General features: G+C 37.4%; 1 protein-coding gene across 7 annotated transcripts in view; it reads left to right on the top strand.

The window, feature by feature from the left end:
- The window catches only part of SIPA1L2 (signal induced proliferation associated 1 like 2), an 88,474-nt gene that overhangs the window by 22,750 nt on the left and 45,577 nt on the right, over positions 1 to 20,147 (top strand). For all 7 annotated transcript variants that reach the window (XM_067465251.1, XM_067465265.1, XM_067465261.1 and 4 more), the window contains exons 2-6: positions 1,623 to 3,300; positions 10,806 to 10,939; positions 13,392 to 13,580; positions 16,264 to 16,438; positions 19,225 to 19,328. In XM_067465251.1, coding sequence (XP_067321352.1) covers positions 1,839 to 3,300; positions 10,806 to 10,939; positions 13,392 to 13,580; positions 16,264 to 16,438; positions 19,225 to 19,328 — 2,064 coding nt within the window. In that variant the 5' untranslated portion in view covers positions 1,623 to 1,838. The remainder of the gene's footprint in view (positions 1 to 1,622; positions 3,301 to 10,805; positions 10,940 to 13,391; positions 13,581 to 16,263; positions 16,439 to 19,224; positions 19,329 to 20,147) is intronic.

Here is a 20,147-nt window from a genome sequence, read left to right on the forward strand (position 1 = left end):
TGTCGAGATCCATTTCAGTCTGGTTTCAGGCCTGGTTATGGACAGAGACATCTCTAGCTGTTTCAGTAAATGATGTACTCAGATAACTAGGCAGTGGGAGTGTCTCCCTGTTGTTTCTCCTGGACCTTTCAGCGGCTTTCAATACTATTGACTGTGTCAACATTTTGCCTTTCTGGGATGAGGTTTGGAGACACTGTTCTTCAGTGGCTCAGTTTCTTCCTTGAGGGACATTCTCAGAAGGTGGTGGCTACTGGCCTGTGGGGGTCCCTCAAAGCTATGAGTTGCTCCCCATGCTGTTCAACATGTACATGAAATCACTCGGAGAGGTCATCCGAAGTTTTGGAGTGTGGTGCTATCTATATGCAGATGACACCCAACTCTATTATTACTAACAGATCTACTACTGCAGATGACACCCAACTCTATTACTACTGCTGTTTTTAAATTGTGTTCGATTTTAGCCTGTTCTTGTAAGCCGCTCCGAGCCCCAGGGGAGTGGCGGCATATAAGTTCGAATAAATAAATAAATAAATAAATAAATAAACAAACAACACTTTATTTATATTCTGCCCTATCTCCCCAAGGGGACTCAGGCAGATCACAGTACACATACACAGTAAACATTCAATGCCATTTTGGATAGACAGGACAGAGACAAACAGAACAGAAAGGAGGTATGTTATATTATGTCGACATCCAGCTATTTGGCACCTTGGAGGTTGTGCTTGAATCCAGCCACATGGGGGTGCTGTTTCTCCATCCTCTATGACGAAGAGCCATCAGGACTTTCTCCTTCCTTTTGGTCGCTGGGCATTTTCTGATCTTTTTCTTTATGGTGTTATAAAATACCTCCCCTGCTTGTTTAGCGGTACCTAATTTTTCTTCTTACAGCTCAATCTGTTTTCAAACTGCTTAGATAAACAGTGAGCTGAGCAAACAGTCGGGAGCTCACGCTGACCAGCTGTGCTAAAGCCCGGCTCTAAGGAAGTAGTTCCTGTGCTAAACCAGTGCCTGCCAGCTGTAATGGACTGGATGATGGCAAACAAATTGAAGGTTAATCCAGGCAAGACAGAGTTGTTCCTGGTTAGTCAAAAGAGAGATCTGGGAATAGGGATTTAGCCCGGTTTTGATCGGTTTACCCTCTCCCTGAAACGTAGGTTCACAGTTTTGGGGTACTCTTGGATTCAGCTTTGAATCTGGAAGCCCAGGCATTATCCGTAACCAGGAGTGCTTTTACACAATCAATGCTAATGCACCAGCTGCAGCTGTTTCTGGAGAAGTCGGCTCTGGCTATGGTGGTACATGTCTTGGTCATATTCCAGTCGGACTACTGTAATGTGTTCTTTGTGGGGCTACATTTGGAAAGTGCTCAAAAACTTCAGTTGGTCCAAAGAGCAGCAACCAGACTGCTAACTGGGGCTGTCTACAGGGAGTGTTCAACTCCACTGTTTCACCAGCTCCGCTGGCTGCCAAGAAGTTTCCGGGCACAATGCAAATAGTGTCCATAAGTGTGCAGTTTTCAAAGACCTCACAGCAGAAAGAAAATTACTTTCTTTGTTAAAAACTAAATAATTGCAACTTTAAAATGTATATTAATTGATTTTCTCCTTTCTAATGTACAGGTTCATGAAGTGGAAAAGAAGACTCAATCAATTTGTCCTGGATCTCAAGGAATAAAATACAGAATGAGAATTGAGTTCTACCAAACTAACTACTGCAATGGCAACTTGAAAAATACACAGAAATATTGTGGCTCTTTCAAATATAAAATGGAAGCTGTAGACCAAAAATTTTGATCTTGAAGATAACGCCTACCATTCCTTTGTTACGGTTTGGATATGAGTGATTCAAAGTCTTCACAGGAAGAAAAGCACAAGCCCAGCAGAGGATCTGCAAAGATTAAGGAATCAGCAAGAATTATGCAGTCTGATGACTACTTTGCCAGAAAATTTAAAGCTCTCAATGGTAATATGGGTCCTCCATCTTCTCTAAATACAACAAGCAAAGGTGAAAGTAATAACCCAGCTAATGGTGCTCCAGCTGTGCCTAAAATGGGAGTCCGAGCTAGAGTATCTGAATGGCCACCTAAGAAAGATGGTGTCAAGGAACTAAGCAAAACTCCTTGGGAAAACAGGGTTCAGTCCAGTTATGAGGGTGTTGGGTCGGTAAATGGTGACCAAAATGATGGTGAACAAAAAGAACATCTGGATTTGGAATTTGCAGATGCCAAGTATGCATTAGGAGACATTTTTATGCATTCTCCACATAGAGGTCTTCACCCTATAAGACAGAGAAGCAACAGCGATGTTACAATCAGCGACATTGACACAGAAGATGTCTTAGATCAGAATGCTGTTAATCCAAATACAGGAGCAGCTCTTCATAGGGAATATGGAAGCACTTCATCAATTGACAGGCAAGGCTTATCTGGAGAGAATTTTTTTGCCATGCTTCGAGGCTACAGAGTAGAAAATGCTGAGCATAAAACACACATACCATTCGGATTTCCTGAATTTTTCCACTGTGATCCCACAATTTCTCCAAGCCTCCATGCTGCAGCACAAATTTCCAGAGGAGAATTTTTCAGAATTTCTGGACTGGACTATATGGATAGTGCCCTGCTTATTGGGAGAGATCGGGACAAATCTTTCAAATGGAGACTGAAGTCAGAATCAGTAGAAACATCTCTCTTCAGAAAACTCAGAACTGCTAAAAGTGAACATGAAACTCTTAAATTCTCATCTGAGCTAGAGGATGGTAGACATGAGAAAAACGTTCATCCTTGGAATTGTCAGAAATGTTTTGCACATTATGATGTTCAGAGCATTCTTTTTAACATAAATGAAGCAATGGTTACTAGAATTAATGTGGGGAAAAGAAAAAATATAACCACTGGGGCTTCTGCTGCCTCACAGTCCCCAGTAGTAGCAGGTCAAACTGGAAGCTGTGAATCTCCTTTGGGAAGTAAAGAGGATCTCAATTCAAAAGAAAATTTAGATGCCGATGAAGGTGATGGGAAAAGTAATGACCTTGTACTGAGTTGTCCATATTTCAGGAATGAAACTGGTGGGGAAGGTGATAGACGGATTGCGCTCTCTAGGGCAAATTCTGCATCTTTTTCATCAGGAGAGAGTTGCTCCTTTGAGTCTTCATTAAGTTCACATTGTACAAATGCTGGTGTCTCTGTACTGGAAGTACCCAGGGAGAATCAGCCAATTCACAGGGAGAAAGTAAAACGTTACATCATCGAGCACATTGATCTTGGTGCATATTACTATCGAAAGTTTTTCTATGGAAAAGGTAAGCAGTTTTCTCTAGAACCTTTTATGCTTGAAGGTATCGGAACAATTCATGATATTGACTTTTATTAAATAGAGATGATCTTATATAAAAACAGAACTTCTTTTTGCAGGTGTCTTAGAAGACATTGTTATGGCCCTGCTAAATAAAATAGAAATCCTCTATCTGCTTGAGATAAATATTCAGCTGGTATTATAGTGTTTATCAGACTACTTTAGAAGTCATTTTTTGCATTTTCTTTTCATCAGAACCAAAAATGGTCACCAAGGCTCCTCTTTTCATGGATATTAGGGTCATGAATAATATTATTTAACAGATTATTATATTGATGATTTTGTCAGAAGTAGACAATAAGCAAATTTATGACATCCATAAGACTACCCTAAGCAAAATGTATATTAATTTAGTAAGTAGTATATTATACAAACAAGCTAATTAACATTATAAGGGTCTAACGTGTCAAAATGATGGGACAATTTTTTCTTCTTTGTTACCTTATTGTAAGGGTTGCTAAACAGGTACCTAGAGAAACAGTTGATGGGCAATTGTTTGCAGGTTGAACTAGGACTCCAGGAGACCAGTGTTCAAATCCTAACTTGCTGTTAGGCAAGTTAGGTATTCAGTCAGCGTTAGGGAAAGCCAATAGTTCATCTCTTCTGAATGAATCCAGACAAGAAAATGCTATGATAGGCTTGCCATAAGTTGAAGTTGACCTAAACAAGAATTTATCTACATAATTTATATTTTGCCCTTCTCACCCCGAAGGGGACACAGAGTGGATCACAGAACACATATCATAGAATCATCAAGTTGGAAGAGACCTCCTGGACCATCCAGACCAACCCCCTGCCAAGATCTCGAACATCCAATGCTGTTATACACTGGCAAGACAGACAAATATACATAGATATATATATGCTTTCCCCATCTTTGGCATCTTGGGGGCTGTGCTCAGTTCCAGCCACTGGGGGAGGGGGGGAGGTGTTTGGTATCACTCCACTTTTCCCTGCTAAATAACTTCGTTTGTAAACTTCCTTCTTGATTGAATTGCAGGCATTTTATTCTGGCATTTTCTTATGGGTGCCTTAAATACCTCCCCGCTTAAGTGGTACCTGTTTATATACTGACATTGTTGTTTTTGAAACTGCTAGGTAGGCAGAAGCTGGGCTAAATGCCTGGAGCTCACTCTGACCCTTTCAGTTGGGTAAGATTTACTACAGCTGGCAGTTAACCTGCTGTGCTAAAGCCCGGCCCAATTACAATAAACAACAGTAGCCAAAACAAGGATCAGTATTATTTGGAAAGAATTTAAATGGAGCTAGATCATAGATTTTAAATAGTTATTTCCCAAGATTGGGGGCGTGGTTGCGGTCACAGTTACACATAAGCCTCAAATTGTCTGTCAACTTATGGCAATACTGTGATTTTCATAGGGTTTGCTTATGCAAAGGATACTCAGAGGTTATGTTGTTAGTTCCTTCTCTGAAGTATAGCCTACAACTCCAGGTATTAATTGGTGATCTCAAATTCAAATACTAACCAAGGTTGACTCTGATTAGTTTCCAGAATACGACTGGATCTAGTGTCTTAGAGTACACAGTATTCAAGAACTGTTAAATATCTTTCATTGTGTTTTGTTTCAGCGATTGTATTCGGCCAAAAACATATGTTGTGCAATCCATTCTTATAAGTAAATTGGGATGTTCTCCTTTCTATCCATTACATGTGGTCTTTTTTATAGTAGCTGCATAGACTACCCATCCAAAGATGTATACTATGTGTACATATGTGTGTACACTGTCTCTAAAATATTTATAAGAATCAAACTATTTTCACAGACATTTGGGACTACGGTATATATCTGAGGATATCTATCTTTTTCTATAGATTTTAATTAACTCTTACTGGAATTCTGAAAGAGATGTTGTTAAAACTCAGAAAGAGATACCATTAATGAATCATAATAATTTTTGATGCCTTTTGAAAAGTTATTTGACCCAATAGGTACTATAGCTACTGTATCAAGATTTTGTCATGTTAAAATTATTTGTGTTATATGCAGATAAGAGATATTAGTGTTTGAAAGGCTTGTTTTGTATTGGACCCAGAACTTCGTAGGAGATCAAATCCTACAGAACTGGGACATTGTAGAAGTGGGAGAGATGAAGTCATATAGACATCATATGATATGAGTCGTAAATGAATTGCACTGGGTCCCTTTCTGGTCATAATTCAAGATTATTCAGTTGAAATTGCAAAGCCTTTGGGCTTTGGACTTCAATAATTGATGGAGTGCTTCTAGTTGTATGTACTTGAGGCTTGCTATTTCCAGTCAATGAGATTAATATACTATGTGGGAACATCATAACTGTGACATCCCTATTATGTAATGTCACTTCTTGGAGGCTTGATTAGCACGAAACTAGATTGTGCTATGTGCCAAGTAAAAACATGACTGCTTTTGGACCTAACCAATTTTGTATTTGGTTTTAACGTATTAATTTGAATAAAATGTGTTACTACCTTTAAATTGAAACAATGTGATGTAGTGATTTCAGTGTTGCAATAGGACTCCAGAATATCATGATCCAAAAACCTCCTCAGCCCTGGTAGCCTACTGGACAGCTTTGGGCAAGTCACACTCTCTTAATTTTAGGGTAAGGCAATGACAAACCTTCTCTGAATAAAGCTTAATGAGAAGACTGTATAATAGGCTCACCATAAGTTGAGGTCCAAGTTTTGGCTTTAAAATTTTATATATGAGTCCTTGTTCCATTTTGGACCTTGTACAACCCATTGTGGAATAATATAGTGACAGTAATGAAATGGATATACTGTATATCCTAGAGTATAAAGCGACTCAAATATAAACCGAGGCACCTAATTTTACCACAAAAAACCTGGGAAAACTTACGGACTCGAGTATAAGCCTATGGTGGGAAATGCAGCAGCTACTGGTAGATTTCAAAAATAAAAATAAAAACCAATAAAATTACATTAGTTGAGGCATCACTAGGCAAACTGAGGCATCAGTAGGCAAATATGGTACATAGTTAAATGTTTTTGAATTTTTACCATATTTCAAAGAAAAGCAGTAAACTAGCTCTGTAGGTGGAAAAGGAGGGTCAACAAAAACAATATAGTATCAACAATAACTTAATAATAATAAGTTATTAAGCACAATACCCCTGACTTCACGATCGTGTTAAAAAACAAAGTATGGATTGTCGATGTTGCAATCCCAGGTGACAGCAGGATTGATGAGAAACAACTGGAGAAACTGACACGGTATGAGGATTTGAGGATCGAACTGCAAAGACTCTGCCACAAACCAGTCAAGGTGGTCCCAGGGGTTATCGACACACTGGGTGCAGTACCTAAAGACCTTGGCCTGCACTTGAACACAATCAGCACGGACAAAATTACCATCTGCCAGCTGCAGAAGGCCACCTTACTGGGATCTGCATGCATTATTCGCCGGTACATCACACAGTCCTAGACACTTGGGAAGTGTCTGACGTGTGATCCAATACAACAGCCAGCAGAATGTCTGCTGTGGACTAATAAATAATAATAATAATAATAATAATAATAATAATAGGATCTGCTGCTGGGCTTTCCCCCCCCCCCCCCCCCACCTGTGCCCACTCTACAGCAGACATTCTGTAGAGAAAACTCCCCTGGAAATCAAGCAGGCAGGCAGGATGCCGTGAACAGAGGTCCTACTCTGCTGTGTCCACCTGCGCTGACTGTGGAGGCGCTCACTGTCGACACCTTTGCAGCCAGCGCAGGTCTCTGCTGCCTGTGTTTGCCTTCACTGCCTGCATCTGCCTGCTGGCCATGGAGGCCTACGCTGGCTACGGAACCCTGCACAGTCAGCACAAACCTGGACAGCCAGCATAGACCTGGGCAGCCAGCACAGTGCTTCCACAGCGAGTGGAGGTTAATACAGCGCAGAAAAACCTCCGTTTGCAGTGGCCTGCCTGCCAACTTCCAGGGGTGCTTTCATTGTGCTTTTGCTGTATGAAGGCTGCATGCAGAAGGGGGTTGGACTAGATGACACAAATATAAGCTGAAAAAGGGCTGAAAAACTCGGCTTATATCCGAGCATATACGATAAATTCATAAAATGCCTAAAATTTCAAGTTAAAATGTATTGCCATATAACTACATTTTTGTCTCCTGACAAAAAAGGTTGCATCATTGGTTCCACTGCTAACTGATGAAGCCCTTTCCACTTATTTTGGAAGCTCTTGAGAATGGGAACATGACAGTAGCTTCAGTATGTGCATAAGGAGGACAGAGAGTAATAAAAGCCCAGTTTTAAAAATTGAAAATAAAACATTAACTGGAAAAAGAAAACTGAAATGCATATGGGGAGGAAATCACAGTACATAAGATAAAAATAGAGAGTCATATAGATTAAGTGAAGGTGAGTAAAGAGCTGTTGTTGTCGTGTCAGGAGCGACCTGAGAAATTGCAAGTCGCTTCTGGTGTGAAGAGGATTAGCCGTCTGCAAGGACATTGCCCAGGGGACGCCCGGATGATTTGATGTTTTATCATTCTTGTGGGAGGCTTCTCTCATGTCCCCGCATGAGGAGCTGGAGCTTATAGAGGGAGCTCATCCACCTCTCCCCGGATTCGAACCTGCGACCTGTCGGTCTTCAGTCCTGCCAGCACAGGAGTTTAACCCACTGTGCCACTGGGGGCTCCAGTAAAGAGCTGTGTGTTGGAGAGAAGACTGTGTGAAATGACAAAGGGCCATAGGGATAAAGAGATTGCTATGGAAAATGATAAACCCCTCTTTGTGCAGAATTCACACTTCTCCCAGTATACATCAATTTGATATTGTCAGCATATTAGCAAAAGAAAAATAAGATTGAAGAGGAAATTCCTTGAGGGATTTTGTTAATGTATGTGGTTCCGCATGATTTAACTCCCTCACTGGGATCTTTAGAAGTGGATGCAGTCTATAGGCTCTGGGTCTATTTTCCCCACGTGGTCACTGTGATTTACACATATGGTAAATTAACAATTGTCCTCTTGGCTGCTAAATAAGTGCTATCACATAGTTTTATACAGAACTATAGCATTAGGTATAGCCTTAAGCTATATGGAATTCTTCCTGTGAATTCTCAAGGTGCTATCTTGGAAACTTTGGGGGTCAGTGGAAGCGGCCAGGCTTTTTCTTAAAGTACACATCACTTTTTTGGTTAACTACTAATCCGTCATAATAGTTTATCTTCTACCACTTCAAGCAGTGTCTCCTGAAACAAAACTATAGTCAGCGAGCAAGATCCTGGGTAAAAGAGGTAGCATAGTGGCAGAGGAAAAGGCCATGGGCACTACAGTGACAGGGCAAGCAGCAGTGCGGCTGTTACCCACAGAAGATAAAGAGGCATAGCCTGGCAGGACAGTATACCTCTTAATGAAAATGGCTTTTACTGCCATATTCCTGCTGTTTTTATGCCAATCAATAAAGGATTTATTTTGACAAAAGAAACCCTACAATTTAACTGAGGACTCGCCTTGTTGAATGTTTGATCTCTAAATGATGAAAACAATACACACGAGATTTTTAGGATTGATCAAAGAAGAAAAGATTTGACAAAAGTATAAGTAGCAAGGGAATAGAATAGTCAGTAAATATTTCCACAGTTTATGTAAATTATTTATTTTACACAGTTCTTTAAAATGTTCTAATAACAAATTGTAAAGTTGCAACACAAGTTTAACTCATGTTTCTGGTCAAAATTGGAATATAACCATTAAATCATTGACTTACATAGAGGCTGATTTACCAGGATCCATTTGATTCAGTGAGTATATTCTTGTTGGGATTAACAATTGGATTTAGGTTATAACAATACATAATTGCAACTAAAAACAAAGTGAGTAGGATGAAACAAAGCAGTGAGTAGAGCACTTCTACCATACTGAATGGAAGAAGAAATTATGTAGTCCTCACTGTTTCTCCTGATATTCATTGAAGTGGGAAGGAATGTCTACACCAGCCTCACAATAGGTATTTTGTTAGAGCACATATATCCCAATATGGATTTGGATTTAAAGGATTCATACCCAAACCAAGATGTCTGGTCCTTTTCAGTGAAACATGCCTCCTATGACGAATATACTGATTATATTTTCTACAGACTTTCTCAGGAACATCTGGTGGTGTGTCATTCTTTTGTGTTCTCATCTCTCATGCACTAGAGTAACACTTACACTACAACCTGTGAGTTCTCTGCAGACTTTGGATCTGTTTCCTAAAACAGATAGAAAGCATGCTCTTGAAATCCTTTCTAAAGCAAAAGGTGGTGGTGGGAGGAATCCATACATATATTGAAATAGCCTTAGAGAAGAATAGGGAGGAGGGGAAGGGGCAATAGGTTTTCACTTGTGTCTCCTCCTTCCACCAATTCAGTGAACACATGAATAGCATGATTAAAATAATCAGACTGATTTATATAATTGTGCTTTTCCTGTATGGCACGGAGTTGGACTAGATGGTCCATGTGCTCTCTTTTATTCTATTTTACTCTATTATTCTATGATTCTATGATTAAAGAAAGGTCATTACATGGCTGATTAGTGGAGAGTTGATAGATAACATATTTGCAAACATGTTGTTAGACATCTGGAAAAAAGTTGTGTTGCATAATATTGCTAAATTGCAGAGATTACTAAGATTGGAACAATTGTTTCTATGAGTAGTTAAGGAAACCTTTGGATTTAAAATGGACTGGGATGAAAACAGTGTAAAACGCTATATATTTTCCTTCCAGATATTGTCACATATCTAGGTATGTCAATATATAAAGGAATGTCAGTCTTATAGGAATTGTTGCATATTATTCTTTTGTAAGAGAAAGTGAGAAGGAAAATCAGGGTCTGTTGGTAGATCTCTGGGTGATTTGCAATAGAGGGGGGAATTACAGTTGTTTACCAAAATATCTACCCTGATGCACTAAATAATATTGATGAAATAAAACAAAATCTTGGAATAACTAGGAGTGGACTTTTCTATAGAAAGATTGGTTGTTTTATTCTATTCGTTTCTGGTATTCAAGAACAAAATCCCTGGGTCTAATATTCCTTAATGCTAAGTGTATTATTTAACTGGACTCAGTTGGTAAAAATTGGGATTTTAGTGAAATATTAAATTTTGGAAGTTTGAAGTCTTGTTACGCCATTTTTACTACATTTAAATTTTCTTATTGACCTAATGTAACAATTGTGTTCTTTGCACTGGAAACAGCCCTTTAGTATTTTTTTTTCTTATTTGTTAAATTCGTTGTCTTATTAATTAAAGGTCTGTGTTGAACAGATATCCTGACCTGATAAGACTTAGATGTGATTATCTCGCCTGCTCATCAGGTAGAATGAAAGTATAAGACAAGTGGGAAGGAGGGGGTGTCTAATCTCAACCATTGACACTGACATAATAAGGCAGCATTTGTCAGTCTAATATTTCATTATTGCCTTCCATTTATGTACTACAGAGCATCAAAACTACTTTGGACTAGATGAACATTTAGGACCAGTAGCAGTCAGTATCCGGAGGGAGAAGTTTGAAGATGTAAAAGAAAAAGAAGGTTCACAGTTCAACTATCGTGTAGTGTTCAGAACAAGTGAGGTAGGGTTTCTGCACTTTTCCAGAATTAAGATAATAGAAGATAAATAATAATTTTACAGTTATTTTGATTAGATTTTTATTATTGCATGTGGAACCACATGTAGGCACTCTCTAGAAAAGGAATAATTCTCGATTGTCTGCACAAGTGATGATTAACAGTAACTCTTTCTCTGTCAATTTTAATCTGAATACCTGGACACATGCATCCCCACTCCATCTTTCTGAAAGCCCAGAATGAGGACGCACTGTCAAGTAAAAAGGGTAGAAATAAAAAGTCACACATTTCTTCCCCATGTCCAGTGTGCAGAATCAAGTTATGAGGGTCATTTATGCAGTACAAAACAATGCAAAAAACACTTATTACTCCAAATTTATTCTCCTCCAGTTTAACAATAATAGTGCTAGATTTTTGTTCATTTCACATTTAGACATTAATGTGACTAAGATGTATGATTAAATTAGAGTGCAAACTTGTGCAGTATTTTGTGTGTCATCTGAGCAATCTCTACATGTTTCCAGGAACACAAGTACCAAAATATAGTCATTACATCAGGGCCACTTTCCCCAGTCACTATGATTCATGAGAATCTTTGCAAAATGTATTTGCAGTTGAACAGTTTATGCAGTATGTTTTTGTCAATACAGATAACAAAGAGTAAGGTCAGTTTGGACAGATGAGCCCTTGTGTATGATTTTTCAAACAACCTATTTTTGTTAATAGATCAACATAGATACTTCAAAATTCATACAAAAGTTTGACAGTGAATTCTGTTTTTGGAGAAGGCAGAACATGGAGAAATGTCAGATGTGTATATCTCTTGTTAACAAATTTCCAACTACTTCATCACCCCCAAATGACCTGTAATTTTTGAATCTCTTCCCCATATTATGCAATATAATCTTGTGTTTTTTAATGGTTCTGTAACTGGAGGAGGAATGGCCAGTTTTAGAATCCAGTTTTACCTGTGACGTTATTTAAGTAACTTTGTGAATGTTATTGCTATATCTTGCTGCCATTTCTATATTCCACTAGTTTTTTTCAGTCTTCTAGAGATCCCATGCCTTTCTGTACCATTTATTTTCAATGAATTATCAGTTCTATAACAAATTTCCATTTTGTTTCATTGTGTGTCTCACTTTCGGTTTGTCTGGCGTCTTTACAATTTTATGAGTTAAGAAAAATGCTTATGACACAAACCTGCACGTTTACTTGGAAATAAGTTCCATTAAGTTCAGTAAAAAAAAAATAGAATGTAAGGATGTGAAGGTTGTGATCTTGTTTTTTGTATCTGTGATTTTTAGATGAGCTCGTGGTTTGTAGATAGAATGAGGTGGCTCTCAAAGAATCAAAACATGCAGAATTTAGCAGCTGTAATTATAGATATTTATTTCCCCCTTAGTAGTAACCTACTACAGATTGTACTTAGTAAAAATGGTTGCACTTTTCAAAGATAAACAGATGGTGAGCCTGAGAGTGCATAGACAGAAGATAAATATGGCTACAGATGCTTGAGAGAAGAGGATTACAAAAGTCTTAATCTGTTTTTGGAATAGAATTTAAGAGGAAGATGGCTTTGAAAGAAGAAATTTGAGAATTGTGAGAAAAATGGTTGGGAAATATAGTGTTTTTATAAGAATATAACTTAAATCTATAATAACTTCCTATGATAATTGGGATTTCTAGCTGCTTAACTAAAATGTATAGATATCATTTAAAGCAGACATCCTCAAACTGTGGCCCTCCAGCTGCTTGGGCCTTCAATTCCCAGAATTCCTAACAATTGAACAAGCTTGTTAGGGCTTCTGGGAGTTGGAGGCCCAAACAGCTGTAGGGAGGCAGTTTAAGGTTGCCTGATTTAAAACACAACAAGCTAATTTACCCCAAAAAAGCTAAGCCTGTGTTCATGGTAAAATATATCATTGTGAAGTCTTGCACCGACCAATACACAAAGAATTAAAGCCACATTTCCCAGATGGTTTGCTGTTGTCATTTGTATATTTATGTAAAACATAGAAATTGGGAAATACCATATTTGCTCATGTATAACATACCATCAAATATAATGCATACCTCAATTTTGAAGGTGCACATTACAACAAATGAATTTGTCATCAAATGTAATGCACCAAACAGTGCAGGCATAGTGTGTTAGGGAGGCAGGCAACAGCTTTTTTTTTAGTCCCCCTTGGAGTGAGAGAGAGCAACATATAAGTATAGTTAAATAAACAAACAAACATGAATTGAGGCCATTTGGGAAGTGATATGCTCCTTAGCAGTGCTGTGTTGTGGCTTGAATGGTTAAAACCTGGGTTTTTTAAATTCCTTTTTAGTGTGCTTATTTATAATTAGAAGTTACTTTTTTGAACTTTTACAAAACATCTCAAAAATGAGTGTAAACCTTTTTTAATCTTACTGAAGACTGTAAAAGTAAAACTACTACTCTCACTTTAGCTTACAACATTGAGAGGAGCCATTTTAGAAGATGCAATTCCATCTACTGCTAGACATGGCACAGCAAGGGGCTTACCTCTTAAAGAGGTACTGGAATATGTAATACCAGAATTGAGCATCCAGTGCCTAAGGCAAGCTTCCAACTCACCGAAAGTGTTTGAACAGCTGCTTAAACTGGATGAACAAGGGGTAGGTATTCCCTCCCTCCTCGAATTTGTGTGTTGTGTATTGTCTTATAAGAAGTTGCTTCAAAAATGTGAATGAATATGTGATCTGATATGTTTGCTGAATGAAATATTTTCAATATATGATATGAAAATGAGAGTGCTCGGTAACTTTTAACAAAAAGGAAGTTTTTCATATTTTTGCATTGCACTCAGAGGATTTTATAGCATGTAAGCTGTTTTAGGTAAACATCTTGCAGTGGAGAACAACAGGTAGCATAAAAGAAGAAAATATCAGCTTCCCAGTCTTTCATCTTTTCTAATTATAATTAGCACACCTTATTCACAGCAGTAATCTTGCTACTGATGTAGAGCATTTGATGGCTCAAACAGCTGAAATTCTAATTTAGGCTATCTAACAAGTTAGCACTGCATGAGCAATGGAGTGAACATATGCTTTAAATTCAGAGTGAATAATTGTGATATTTGTTGATTTGGTAGAGCAAATTTGATTTTCTGAGAAAAATCATGTTTTAGATTTCTTATCAAATCATATTTATATATCACCCTTTTTCTTGGGGAAATATATGTAGGACTATAGTATTTTATCCCCAAGTGTTTTATCCTAACAGACAGTATTAAACAATTATGGGCCAGTCAGCTTTTATGAAATTAATGGTTGAGCTGGGCTCTGTGTATCAGTCTCCTCTGTTATAGGATGACCAAGTTTGTTCCTAAATCCAGTTGCTAATTCTAACTAGAGCCATTTATCCAGTTACCATATGTATGGTAAGTGTATACCTGTAATCTAAACACACCCTACAGATACCAGAATCCATCTGATCTTGGAAGCTAAGCAAAGTCAACTCTGGTTAGTACCTACTACTTAGATGGAAGACCACCAATGAATATTAAGTGCTGTTTGCTATATTTCAGAGGATGGAACTTACAGAATTAACTCTGAGGAGTCTTTGCATAAGAAAACCATATGAAATTAATAGGGTTAACCATAAATTGACAGGCCACTTTTAGGCACATTTCTATATACTATACATATATCATGTCTCATGTTATAATCTCATTGATTCAAGTAATATTTTCTGTTTTGGAGTAGCAAGCTAGGTAATTATTAGCACATGTGATTTTAAGTCCAGTGTATATGTAAAGCAAGAAAGCTAACTGTTTAAACAAAGAATGCTGTGTTCTACCATCCCCTGAATCTTTCATAGTTGGGGATATAGGAATCTTATGTATGAGCTTGAAAATTTATCTGTCTTGTTATTACTCAAAGTTATGAAAAAGGTAAAGGAGGAAAAAAGTGTAACAAGAAAATAATCATTAATTACTATTGCTCAGTAGGTTACTGAGTTACTCAGTAGGTTATATGCAGATTAGTGATGATTAAATCTGTAGTGATTATCATCAATAAAAATGAATTTGGAAACAAATTACGTAAGTGGATAATGGATTATATTGTTGCAGGGTGAGTGTGATGCAACTAATCATACTTCATGAAGCTAAAGTTTAGAATGGAAATGTATGGATAATAGTCCTAAAGCAAGAGTAAGTTATACAGTCATGGCTAAACGTTCCGGAGTTTTCGAAAGAGATTGAAGATGAGTATGAGTTTTGAGGATCTGAATGAATGTTTAGTTTCACAGTTTAGATAAACTATTTTATGCAATGCTTTTGACACAAAATAAAAAAAAAAATAAAACTGTTTAGGGGCTTGCATGGGTGAATCTTATATTGTTGCATATGCTGGTTCATTTTATAACAGCATTGGGGTAAATATTAGAATAAAATGAGCTGCCCAGTTTTTCCTGCTGGCAATATGTGCATTATGTCAGTGCAAAAGGTGGATAATATTACATTGTAGGCTTGTGTATCGTATCTCAGTTTATAATATTCTTAACACAATTCATTAAACTACATGATTTTGAAGCCATCCAATACAGGCAGCATCTCAGTTAAAAACAATATAGGTTTGTTCTTAAGTTGATTTTTTTTGTAAGTTGGAACAGGTACATTTTAAAATGTAATTCCAACCATATATGTATATGTGCTAGTTTTGGATAGTATTGGGAAGGGTTAACACCCCTGTGGTGTTTATTTTGCTGTCTATGCCCTGTTCAGAAGAATCCACCTTGCTTTTTGTCCCAGTGATAATTTGATTTTGACATTTTGGCTTGTTTTAGAAACAAGGATTGCTGATAAAGCTTCAGTAGAGAGCCTTTCCCCCATGATAATTCTTACAGGCGTGAATTTCCTTTCCTAGGGATAGATTTCTCTCACTACCTGTTGCCTCTCCCCCATTCTTAACTATGAATCACGTGTAAGTCAGATGTTTGTAACTCAGGAACTGCCTGTAGTCACATTTTAATATCTGAAATATCACTAAAGTATTGTCGAAGGCTTTCATGGCCAGAATCACTGGCTTGTTGTAGGTTTTTTTGGGCTATATGGCCATGTTCTAGAGGCATTCTCTCCTGCCATAGATGCAGGCGAAACGTCAGGAGAGAATGCCTCTAGAACATGGCCATATAGCCCGAAAAAAATCTACAATATCCCTAAAGTGGTATTTTGTAGCTCCTGAAGTAAATTTATACGGTCATATTTGTAAATTATTCCTCTAAGAGGCTTTTTAAAGCCAAGGGCCTTGTCTTTGGACAAAATTTCTTCTGTTAACTTGTTTTTCCTAAATTTAGCTGAGTTTTCAGCACAAGATTGGAGTTCTATATTGCAAATCAGACCAGAGCACCGAGGAAGAGATGTATAACAATGAGACCGCAGGACCTGCTTTTGAAGAATTCCTTGATCTTCTAGGCCAGAGAGTACGACTGAAAGGCTTCAATAAATACCGAGCCCAACTAGATAATAAAAGTAAGTTTCAGTAACACAATGCCAGAAATAGGAGTGCTATGCCATTCTGAGAAAGTGCTTTCTGTAAGTGCAGAGTATGTTTTGTAAATGTGTGGATGTACATACAGCACATATGCTTTGGTATCTTTTATAAGTATTAGGCTATAACTGCTGGTGTGAGGAAACAGCATGTTAGTAAAATCTCAAGTTAACCCAAATGATAGAAAACTGGGAAGTACTGTCCCTTCACTGTCATAGCTGTTTTAGTCTGGGATATCAGAATGCAAATTACTCTTGTAGCATCTTAATGAAAACTGAGAAAACTAATTGAGGGAACAATGCATCTGGTGAAACGGGACATTACTACTACATGATCAGGATAACACAAGATGGGAATCAGCCTTGTGGCATCCACATGATACTTAATGTGTTTTTGTTTCATGTTAGGCAAAGTCAGTGAATGCTCTGGAGCTTCCTGGAAGCTCTGGAGTAGCCCTGCACTTTAGGTTAGTGTAACCAATTGGGCTGGTTCTCCAAAGATCTTGCCACCATTGCTAATGTTTGCAAGGGCGCTTATGCGACTTAGGGAGGGGAGGAGGATCACCACCCCCTTCTGTTCCTACATCTCTTAAGTCACACAATCACCTTTGCAAACATCAGCAATGGCATTCAGATATGTTCAGAAACTCTTTGGAGGACTGTGGTCACCAAGGAGCCTTCCACACAGCCATGTAACCCAGAATATCAAGGCAGATACCACAATATCTTCTTTGAACTGGGTTATCTGAGCCCACACTGCCATGTTATCCAGTTCAATGTGGATTTTATACAGTTGTGTGGAAGGGGCCCATGACAATGACAGCAGGATCACCAAAGTAAGGATGGTTGTCCAGTGGGGCTGAACCAGGTCCAACCCCACTAGACAGTCAGGACTCTGTCCTGCTACTGCGGTGCAGTGAAGACAGGCACTGCATTCCACACCTGCCTCAGTGTTTTCTTCCTATTTAGATGTGCCCTCTGTCAACAAATGCTTATGCTACTGACTTCATTCTGTCATTATACAAAGGGCAGTTCCTGAGTTGGAGTTTATATTACCAAATATACTTGAATATAAGCCGACCCAAATATTAACTGAGACACCGAATTTTACCACAGAAAACTGGGAAAACAGATTTACTCAAGTATAAGCTGAGGGTGGGAAATTTAGCAGCTACTTGTAAATTTCAAAGTAAATATAGATACCAATAAAATTATATTAATTGAGGCATCAGTAGGTTAAATGTTTTTTATATTTACAAAAAAACTGTTATTTAAGATAAGAGTGCCCAACTCTCATTAAATCATTATTATAACCTTCTTCAATGTAAATGTACTTACGTATTGTTCCATTAATAATAAAGAGAGGAAAATAATATATGTAGTAGTAATAATAATAGAGTAAAATAATGGAAATGTAATAATAACAGTAATAATAGAGTAAAACAATAAATGTAATAATAATAATAAATAGAGCAATATCATATATGTAATAAAACAATAATAAATAGAGTAAAATATATGTAATAATAATAGAGTAAAATGATAAATATAATAATAATAACAACAACAACAACAACAACAACAACAACAACAGAATAAAACAATAAATAACCTGAAGGGGACTTTTTCAGCCTAAAAAAAGGGCAGAAAAACTAGGCTTATATTCAAATATATACAGTACATTCCCTACTGCCTTGTCAGAGATGAAGGATAATCTTACTGGCACAATCATTGCAGAGCTGAGATGGAGAACCTCTAATCCGAGGACTACAGCTGTTTTTCTAGTACTGCAGAATCACTTGTACCCTTCAAAATGCTTGTTTGACATTACTTCTACTTCACCTTTTGTGTGTGAAAAAGAAAAGTGACTTAGAGATGAAGAAATATAGAAACGGTTCAATGCTTTAAACTCTGCTCTCTTTCAGCTTTACTCGCCACCAATTATATAGGTCACGAGTGACCTCTCAGAAGAAAAAAAAGCGTTTCCACAGATACTCTAGAAAGTTAGAATATAACTTCCAGTTTTGACTAATAAAAATACTGCATCGTATAGCCAGTGCTGTGTGTCTTATATCATTTATGAAGCTGCATGTAATTTATAACAGGTATTTTTTACTTGCCACAGGGTGCCCCAGTTACAATCATAGTAGAATGTATTTATTTATCGTGTCAGAAACTAATTGAGAATACAATTATAATACATTAAAAATAACAAACTTGGCATTATGCTAAATTTCCTTTGACCAGAAGCTGTCCACTTCAGTTGCCCCTGATATTGCTGTAAGAAGGTCCTCCATTGTGTATATGGCAGGGCACAGGCTACATTGTAATAGGTGGTCTGTGGTTTGCTCTTCTCCACACTTGCATGTTGTGGACTCCACTTTGTAGCCCTGTTTCTTAAGATTGATTCTGCATCTCGTGGTAGCAGAATGCAGTCTGTTCAGTGCCTTCCAATCGCCCAGTTTTCTGTGTGCCCAGGAGGGAGTTCCACATCTGGTATCAACCACTGTTTGAGGTTTTAGCCTGCCACTTTTGGACTCTCGATTGCTGAGGTGTTCCTGCGAGTATCTCTGTAGATCTTAGAAAACTATTTCTTGATTTAAGACTTTGGCATGCTGGCTATAGGATGTAGAAGTGGAAAGAATAATATGGAATTGATACAAAACCTCCTCAAATGACATAGAAAGAGATAATTTTTATTTTGTTTTATTTTGTATATAATTTAATGCATGTACTTACTGAACCATGTTTTTGGAATTTATTTTTAGCTGATTCAACTGGAACCCATTCCCTCTATACTACATACAAAGATTATGAAATTATGTTCCATGTCTCAACTATGCTTCCATATATGCCCAGTAATAGACAACAGGTATGTCACATTAAATCACGTTTTAGAAATCATGTACAACTTTTTGGCAAAGAATATAGAATTTTCATGTTAAGTGTGTATAATTTTGCTTTTCTTGAGCTAGTCTGAATCCTAAATTGCTAAGGTTTCATTCTTTATTTGTGTTGTACGCGTGGTAGAATATTTATTATAAAATGCTTATGTCTTGTCTTTACATTTTAACATATGTTAGATGAAAGCATTTTTATCATAAGAAATGGTGAAGAAATAATTTTGCATGTTCCATTATTCAATATTATCATCCTCTGTTCTATTGTTCAGTATATGTTCAGATAACTTTTATGAGTTAAAACATTTTTCCATTGAAATAAACTAAATGTACTCCTAATTTGTTTTGACTGCACTTACATTTTATTTATTTATTTATTTCTAACATTTGTACCCCACCCTTCTCAAACCCTGAATGGGGACTCAGAGTGGCTTACATTCATGTATAAGTATGTGCAGTTGCATTCTTGTTGTTATTTTTCTCCTCCTTCTTTTGGGTATGAAGTATTGTTCACCATGTTGCGTGTCCCCTATACAAATAGAAAACATAATGTTATACAGCAATACAATTAATGTTTGAAATATACATTGTATTATTATATTTCATTAAGGGTGGCTAAAAATGACACAGCATTTAGGGTTGCAATCCTGAATAATTGAAGTTGATGGGCTTTCGCCTTTGGCTTCAAGTGGGATTATATGTATTTTTTTGTAAGGTTAATTCTGTCTTTGCCTGTGCTAGTTGATATGGATAAAAATCCTAGGTACACATATGCTGAGTTCAAAGCTCTG

Source organism: Anolis sagrei, chromosome 1 (assembly GCF_037176765.1).
Source record: "Anolis sagrei isolate rAnoSag1 chromosome 1, rAnoSag1.mat, whole genome shotgun sequence".
Classification (NCBI taxonomy): domain Eukaryota; kingdom Metazoa; phylum Chordata; class Lepidosauria; order Squamata; family Dactyloidae; genus Anolis; species Anolis sagrei.